This window comes from Monodon monoceros, unplaced genomic scaffold, assembly GCF_005190385.1.
Source record: "Monodon monoceros isolate NGI ecotype Baffin Bay Population unplaced genomic scaffold, NGI_Narwhal_1 Super_Scaffold_16, whole genome shotgun sequence".
NCBI classification, from domain to species: Eukaryota; Metazoa; Chordata; class Mammalia; order Artiodactyla; family Monodontidae; genus Monodon; species Monodon monoceros.
In genome coordinates, this window is record NW_021703772.1 from 62,842,876 (window position 1) to 62,851,708 (window position 8,833).

At 45.9% G+C, this 8,833-nt stretch overlaps 1 protein-coding gene across 1 annotated transcript in view; it reads left to right on the forward strand.

Moving 5' to 3' along the window:
• LRP2 (LDL receptor related protein 2) overlaps nucleotides 1–4,950 on the forward strand; it is a 197,641-nt gene extending 192,691 nt beyond the window's left edge. Inside the window, exons 78-79 of the mRNA XM_029225973.1 lie at nucleotides 2,835–2,906; nucleotides 3,084–4,950. Of these exons, the coding sequence (XP_029081806.1) occupies nucleotides 2,835–2,906; nucleotides 3,084–3,245 (234 nt within the window). The 3' untranslated portion in view covers nucleotides 3,246–4,950. The remainder of the gene's footprint in view (nucleotides 1–2,834; nucleotides 2,907–3,083) is intronic.
• The last annotated feature ends 3,883 nt before the right edge of the window (nucleotides 4,951–8,833 follow it).

Genomic DNA, 8,833 nt, shown 5'->3' on the forward strand with positions numbered 1-8,833 from the left:
CAGTGTTTAATACAGAAGATTAAAAGAAAAAAAGTCCACTAGATGGAGCTTCTCTATCTTGTTTGCAGGGCCTTTGAAATTTGTAAACTATCTTGTCTACAGAGAGAAATTCAGTAAATAAACTTGATACAAAACATAATAGATAATATATCATTAGTTCTAACAGACACATAGGAAGCTATCTCAGATATAGCTGTTTGATTCTGGGCAGTTACTTTACCTCTGAGCACTAGAGTCTTAATGTTTCTCATTGGGGGCACTATTGGCTTATTGGGAGGGGCAGTTCTTTTTGGTACAAAACTATCCTATACATTGCAGGACATTTTAATATTCCTGGCCCCTGTCCACTAAGTGCCAGTAGTGTTTTACCCAATGCATTGTGATCCCAGAAATCACTCCCTCCCCCGCCCCTGGCCCCCAAACATGCTCTCCCAGTTGAGAACAATAGGATCTGGAATGTCTCAGTTTTAAGGTTCTATGACTTCTGTAAAGTAATATAAAGAAACAAAAGCCCAAAGGTAGTTAGAAATCTTACCACTTTTTACAATCTCTATTCTCAAATTGCATAATCTATAAACAAAATTGGTATCTGCAAAGTCATGTTGGATTTTCAGCACCTCACAAACTGGATCCTGTTCTGCTTGTTAGCGTCAAAATAGAAGTTGAACTAAATTGATGCTAATGAGGAGAGCTTATAACAAAGGTCACTTTGTCCACCTTTTCATATTCCATTTACTAATTCCTTCTCACACACACACATACACACACACACACGAATGTTGTCTTAGAAAGGAATTTCCAGTTTCATATTTTGCATATTTCATATTTTCAAGGGACTAAATTTTTTTTCCTTAAGCTACATTGAAAAGTTTATTTTGAACACTAATTTTCCACAGACACCAGAATACTTGAATGTTACATATTTGGTTCCCCAAGTCTGACTCAACTCCACAGCAGTGCCAGATCTATTTTATATTCTCAACATTTTTTCTCAGTCCATTTCAAGTCTAGTGATCTTCCCTAGGCAGAGTTCTCTCCCAGCTGAGCAGGAAGGGGAGTGTGATGGAGATGCTGCAACCTCTGACCTGCACATCAGTCATCAAAAACACTGAGAGACTGGCTTCCCTGGTGGCGCAGTGGTTGAGGGTCCGCCTGCCGATTCAGGGGACACGGGTTCGTGCCCCGGTCCAGGAAGATCCCACATGCCGCGGAGCGGCTGGGCCCGTGAGCCGTGGCTGCTGAGCCTGCGCGTCTGGAGCCTGTGCTCCGCAGCGGGAGAGGCCACAGCAGTGAGAGGCCCGTGTACTGCAAAAAAAACAACAATAGAACCCCCAAAACAAACAAACAAACAAAAACACTGAGAGAGTCTTTCAAGTGAGAGCGAATGTTTACCAATTATAGTCCTTTTCTTTCTCATCTCCATCTTTGCAGTACATTGGCTCTTCTTCCTTTTTTTTAATCAGTTGAGGCTGAGACCCTCTAAGGTCTGTCCTCCATGGTACATCCAGGGATTTTTCTATGACCTTTGCCTTTGGGAACTGAGAGAGCAGCCAGGGAGGCTTAAAGCGGTAGAAGCCTTTGGTTAGGATGACCCTAGGTTGACCTTAATATGCCAGAGAGGCTCACAGGTTTCTCTTTCATCAATAAATCTGCTCAAAGGACTCAAAGAACGTGAAGTCCTGTGGCTTAGTCCTGTCATTTTCAAAAGTCGTGTCGACATGCATTGGATTTCCCAAGGAGATGACAATGAAAATCACCCGCACTTCTCTTGTTAGTAGTTACTCAGCTCCATGTGGCCATTCCATACCAAAGCAATGAGTTTTGCCCTTCCCTATTGAAGTGTAGGTTTCCAGAGGCCGGGCTCTGACCTGAGTGTCTCCATCTTGCCCTCGTGCCAAGCAGGTGCTCACTTAAATGTGGGTGAATGGCTTCTTCTACTCCTGTATTCACATGCTCCCCACTCCTTCACATGTTGGCCGCCTACTTTCACAGAGCAAGAGAGAATCCATAAAACACGTGGGCTATGTTAGCTCTGTGGGAGGAGGCTGTTTCCTCATCTCCTGTTCTCTTGTCTCCTTACATCCGGCAGCAGGGCCATGGCCAGCACTGCTGCCACGGGCAGCTTTTCAGCCAGACAGGGGCCACTTATAATAGACTGGGGTGATTTCTCTTTGGGTTCTTCAGTTTTGAGACCTCTGTTTCCTGGAGGCCCTGCCTACTCCTCTATCTACAATTTAGTTAAATAAGTTTGCTGTGACTGCCTTTCCTCCTCTGCAAAAGAGCATCTACCTCACAGAGTCCTTGGGAAGATTACATCAGAAACTTGTAAAGCTCTTGGAATAGTCCCCGACACATAGTAAGCACTCAATAAATGTTAGTTGTTTTTGTTGCCATCATTATTATTGATTACAGGAGGAAATGATGGAGCGAGACAGAACATGTTTGAGTTGACCAAGGATCAAGACATCGTTTTAGGAAATGAGAGTTACAATCTGGCTTGTTCCTTAAATTTTCAGGCAGCCCCTGAAGAAATCTCTTGCCTGGCTCTGTCAAAGCTTCTAGATACTCTGGGCACAGATTCTGTAAACTGTACACTTCAGATCAAGGATTTTTTTTGAAATTATTAGATAAAAAGAGCCCAAAGAGTTTCAGTTACTGTTCAGGGCCCAGCCGAGGAAGAGCTGAACAACTTAGTGCATGGGCCAGGTCACGTGGTCCCAGGTCCCAAATTGCTTTCTCCCTCTGTAAGAAGAAATTTTAAAACCTAAGCAGAAGGAAGAAACCCACCAAAAAATTCCATTACTGAAGGTTTTCTCTTTCCTCTTTTCACTTAGGCAACAAAGTGGAATATCTTCAAACGAAAACCGAAACAAAATGCCAACTTTGAAAATCCATTCTATTCCGAGGTAATTTTTAACAACTTTTCTCAGCCCAGGCATTCTTTCTTAGTATTAACTTGCTAAATCAGGCATACACTCAGATGATTCTGAGCAAATTGGCCAAGATTTGTCTTCTTCACACAAAACCATTTCCCATCACGTCGGGGGAATAAATGGCTGATTCCTGTTTCTTTGTGGCCTTAGATGGAGAGTGAACCAAAGGTTGGTGCTGCTGTGACCCCACCTCCATCACCTTCTCCCCCTGATAAGATTTCTTGGAAGAAAGGCCCAAGTCCAACCTACAGTGCAACAGAAGACACATTTAAAGACACCGCAAATCTCGTTAGAGAAGACTCTGAGGCATAGCTGTGCCAGCTATTTAGGGAATAATTAGAAACACACTTTTGCACATATATTTTTTACAAACAGATGAAAAAAATTAACATTCAGTACTTTATTAAAAAGATATTTTTTCCCCCGTACTCCTGTAGTTGGAAATATTTGTGGAAACAATACCTTGTGTGTCTTTTTTATTCATCTCATATTTTTACAAATAATTATCACAATGTACTATATGTATATCTTTGCACTGAAGCTATCTGAAGGTAATGCTATAAATATATTGTATATTTGTAAATTTTGGAAAGATTATCACATCATTAAATTTGCTAATGAAAGTATCTGCTGAATTGGAATTGGGTTCTTCAGTTTTGAGACCTCCGTTTCCTGGAGGCCCTGGAAATTGGTTGAATTGCTGAATTGGTTGGTGATCATTACATTAAATGATCCATTGGGACTTCCCTGGTGGCACAGTGGTTGAGAATCCGCCTGCCAATGCAGGGGACACGGGTTCGAGCCCTGGTCCGGGAAGATCCCACATGCCGCGGAGCAACTAAGCCCGTGCACCACAACTACTGAACCCACGCGCCTATAGCCCGTGCTCCACAACGGGAGAGGCCACCGCAATGAGAAACCCGTGCACTGCAATGAAGAGTAGCCCCTGCTCGCCGCAACTAGAGAAAGCCCACGCACAGCAACGAAGACCCAACGCAGCCAAAAATAAAATAAATTAATAAATTAATTTAAAAACAGAAAATGATCCATTGAAGAAAGGAATTGACTTGGGGCCTTTAGCCATGTCAAAAGAGGAGGCACCATTCATAGTCCCTATAGAATTATCAAGGAAGGGAATCCAGGCCACTCCTGGGTCCGTTTTCACACATCAGCACTCAGTGTTCAGTATTATATGTAACCTGATGAATAGCGTAATGATAGAGATGCAGATAACGCAGTAGGTAGAAAAGCAATTCAGTCCCACCCTTGTGCATGTTTGCGTTGTCTAACCAGAACACGGTCTCCTGTGCGTTATCTCGCTCGCCGCCAAGTCAACACTTTTATTTTAATGTCTGAGAAAGTCCCATGTCATTAAGTGTAAGTGTTCTGCAAAGAGTTTGTATCTAATCGCATGAAATTTCATTTGATGGACCATAGGGTGATTGACACCCTTGCCTGGCATCTCAGGTGGTCACCTACCCTAGAAACTGGAGCTCAGGAGCTGAATTAACTGAAAGTAAATCTGTGTCTTCATAAAGGAAGGTGCAAAACAAATACCGGTTAAGCAAAGCCTCAGCTGGGTTTGTGTTTCTGTGTGTGAAAATTTCCTTATACTGACTATTTATTTCCTCAGTTGAACATGAATAGAAAGGGAAACCGTTCTTATTGAGCCTTTTTTAGGTCCTTGGCAAAATCGTTCATTTTGAGGAGCATAGCCCTCCTCTTGAATAGCGGCTGTAGTCTCCACAGCGGGAACCGTGGCAGGAACACACAGTTTCCACACTAAGTAGGTAGGATTCCTGGCTTTCTGTGCTAATATGGCACATCTTTAAAACAATGAATGAATGAGTGTATGAATGGATGGATGGATGGGTGAAACATGTACTACTGATGATTTTATTCCCGAGTTCTCAAAATATTTTTTGTTCGTATTTTGAGTGCTTATTGTAAATTACTTTGACATGTACTTTGATTAGAAAGCAAATGGAAATGATGCTGCTGAAAAATTTCTAATAAATGTGTATTTTATCAGACTTGTTCTGTGTGCTTCATAAGCCCGGGTCATGAATCAGTTGTATTTTTTTTTTTTTTTTTTGGTACGCGGGCCTCTCACTGCTGTGGCCCCTCCCGTTGCGGAGCACAGGCTCCGGACGCGCAGGCTCAGCGGCCATGGCTCACGGGCCCAGCCGCGGATCTTCCCGGACCGGGGCACGAACCCGTGTCCCCTGCATCGGCAGGCGGACTCTCAAGCACTGCACCACCAGGGAAGCCCGAATCAGTTGTATTTTGCTGTGCAGAGAGCTTTGGGCTTTGAGTGCTAGGCAGCTGGGGAACCAGGAATGCCCAGGGTTCAGGGAGGTGGGGGGGGAAGAGGAGGAGGAATCCACAGCTCACACAGCCCTGACAGGCCTGGCGGGGTGAGCTCAGGAGAGTAAACTGTAGGCTTCTGGGACTTCCCTGGCGGTCCAGTGGTCGAGACTTCACCTTCCAATGCAGGGGGTGCGGGTTCGATCCCTGGTCGGGGAGCTAAGATTCCCACATGCCTCATGGCTAAAAAATCAAAAAACATAAAACAGAAGCAATACTGTAACAAATTCAATAAAGACTTTAAAAATGGTCCACATCAAAAAAATCTTAAGAAAAGAAAACAAACTAGGTTTCCACCTGAACTCTGGTCGGGCGGTCCCCTTAATTGCCTTTCAGAGTCACCCATTTCCCCCTACCTTTTTCCTTCCTCACACCCTAGGCCCTCAGCTAGTTTCCCATTTCGGATCTAACTGTGACGGGAGAGCAGCGAGCACGGTCACAGCTGGAGAGGGTTTTGTTCAGCCTGGGATTCGGGCTCCAGTGGGGTGCGTGAGACGTATCAGTCCACGAAGTGTGAAGTCAAGAGTAAAAGGGAGCTCAAAACTGGTTGTGATTTCCAGCTTTGATATTTGTCTCAGGCCTTAAGGGCAATAAGAAATTATTCTGGGGAATTTAAGGAACGAGAATTAGTTCCCTGCTTAGCTTCATTTGTGGGTCTCCCCAGAAAGGAATCAGAAAGCCTGCTGCTGCGTTTTTGTTCTCTCCCATGTGAGCTGGCACTCGCGGGTCAGAGCGTCAGTGGGAGGGTTGCCCCTGCCTGGTCGGCTCTCCCAGCCCAGGTCCTGCCCCTGCTTTACTCTCTCCAGTCGGAGCAGCTGGTGGGAAGTTGTGCAAGGTTGGTGGGGGCAACCTGGAGACAGGGTGCTGTTTAGAGGATGAAAAAGCTGATGTTATTCAGCATCTCATCACATGAAGCAGGAACAATTTTACTAGCAGAAGTGTATTACTGCACAATGTAAGATCACAACCATGAGCAGGTGTGTCCATAGGAAGCTGTCAAATCACACTGGTCACCTGTTCAGGGCTTCCCATTGATTTTTTTTTTTTTTTTTTACTATTTATTCCTTTCTTCCTTCATTCATTGATTCACTCACTCACTCACTCACTGGCCTGTGTTCTTACCAGCATTCAGTTGCAAACATATGGACATAAGAGACCATGAGTTTAAGGAAAATATTTGAGAGGAGAACTTTTAGTGGAGAATTCCATCCATTAACTTTTTTTTTTTCCTGAATTGGGAAAAGATCACTATTATTTGATTTTTGAGGTAGAGTATCTCAGGCTGGCTCAAAGATGAGAGCTAGTTAGGCCCTGGGGTTAAGGAGTGGTCTGAGGAAGCTGGTTAGAGATGCACATTCTGGAAAGAGCCCTGGCCTCACAGCCTGTAGCCCTGGGTCGTCCTTTGAACTCTCAGCCTCTCTTCAGTCTTCCCCTCTGCATTCATCAAGGTCACAAGCCACAAGTCATACTGAGGATAACATATGATTATGTGTTTCTTTTTTTTTAATTTAATTTTTATTTTATATTGGAGTATAGTTGATTTACAATGAAAAGAGGTTGGACGTATATGAAAGGTCTGAAAAGCCTGGGAAAGGAAGGCCAGCTCTGGAGAGCATTGCCTCGTGCCGCTGGTGGCCCTAACCACGGCCATCGCAAGGTGGGGATCAAAAAAAAATCACCTGGGTGTGTCAACTCCTGAATTTTACCAGCCTTGCTGAGGGCTTTTAGTGACACCAATTCTGTGCCTCTTCCTGGAAGTGAATTCAGAGCATTTCGTGTGAAAATCAATCAAGCTTCTGCATTCACTTTGTGTCCATGATATTCTGGAATAAGTGATAGGAGACAAAATAAACAGTTCTCTAGAAGCTATTCGACGTCATTGAGTTCTCTTAGCTAACAATATCACCAGTCATAGAATGCTGTCCCCACCTTACGCAGACCAGAGAGGAAGGGCTCATATTTCTGTTCCTCTGATAACTAGTGTCCCCTAATGACAGTCATTTGCCAAGAACACAGTTTCCCAGTCAATTACTTTCATCGCGGGAGCTGGGTCACGCGCCTGCTGCTAATCTCCGAGGCTCAGCTGCACCTTCTATGAAATAGAGAAGTGGGCTGTGAACGGCCAGTGTGAAAATGTATGTAAAGAGTGTATGCAACGCTTCCGGGAAGATGGCGGAAGAGTAAGACGCGGAGATCACCTTCCTCCCCACAGATACACCAGAAATACATTTACACGTGGAACAACTCCTACAGAACACCTACTGAACGCTGTTAGAAGACTTCAGACCTCCCAAAAGGCAAGAAACCCCCCACGTACCTGGGTAGAGCAAAAGAGAAAAGAATAAACAGAGACAAAAGGATAGGGACGGGACCTGCACCAGTGGGAGGGAGCTGTGAAGGAGGAAAGTTTTCCACACAATAGGAAGCCCCTTCGCGGGCGGAGACCGCGGGTGGTGGAGGGGGGAAGCTTCGGACCCGCGGAGGAGAGCACAGCAACAGGGGTGCGGAGGGCAAAGTGGAGAGATACCCGCACAGAGGATCAGTGCTGACCGGCACTCACCAGCCCGAGAGGCTCAGCTGCTCATCCGCCGGGGCGGGCGGGGCTGGGAGCTGAGGCTCGCGCTTCGGTCGGAGCGCCGGGAGAGGACTGGGGTTGGCCTTGTGAACACAGCCTGAGGGGGCTAGTGCACCACGGCTAGCCGGGAGGGAGTCCGGGTAAAAGTCTGGACCTGCCGAAGAGGCAAGAGACTTTTTCTTCCCTCTTTCTTTCCTGGTGCGCGAGGAGAGGGGATTAAGAGCGCTGCTTAAAGGAGCTCCAGAGACGGGCGCGAGCCGCGGCTAAAAGCGCGGACCCCAGAGACGGGCATGAGACGCTAAGGCTGCTGCTAACGCCACCAAGAAGCCTGTGTGCGAGCACAGGTCACTATCCACACCCCCTTCCGGGGAGCCTGTCCAGCCCGCCACTGCCAGGGTCCCAGGATCCAGGGACAACTTCCCCAGGAGAACGCACGGCGCGCCTCAGGCTGGTGCAACATTATGCCGGCCTCTGCCGCCGCAGGCTCGCCCCGCATCCGTGCCCCTCCCTCCTCCCGGCCTGACTGAGCCAGAGCCCGCGAATCAGCGGCTTCTTTAACCCCGTCCTGTCTGAGCGAAGAACAAACGCCCTCCGGCGACCTACACGCAGAGGCGGGGCCAAACCCAAAGCTGAGCCCCTGGGAGCTGTGAGAACAAAGAAGAGAAAGGGAAATCTCTCCCAGCAGCCTCAGAAGCAGCGGATTAAAGCTCCACAATCAGCTTGATATCTGTGGAATACATGAATAGACAAGGAATCATCCCAAATTGAGGAAGTGGACTTTGAGAGCAAGATTTATGCTGTATAGCTTTGCTTCCACCATTTGTCCTAGGGTTCTATCCATCCGTTTTTTTCTGTTTTTTGTCTTAATAATTATTTTTTTATTTTAATAACTTAATTATATTTTATCTTACTTTATTTTATTTTACTTTATCTTCTTTCTTTCTTTCTTTTTTCCCTC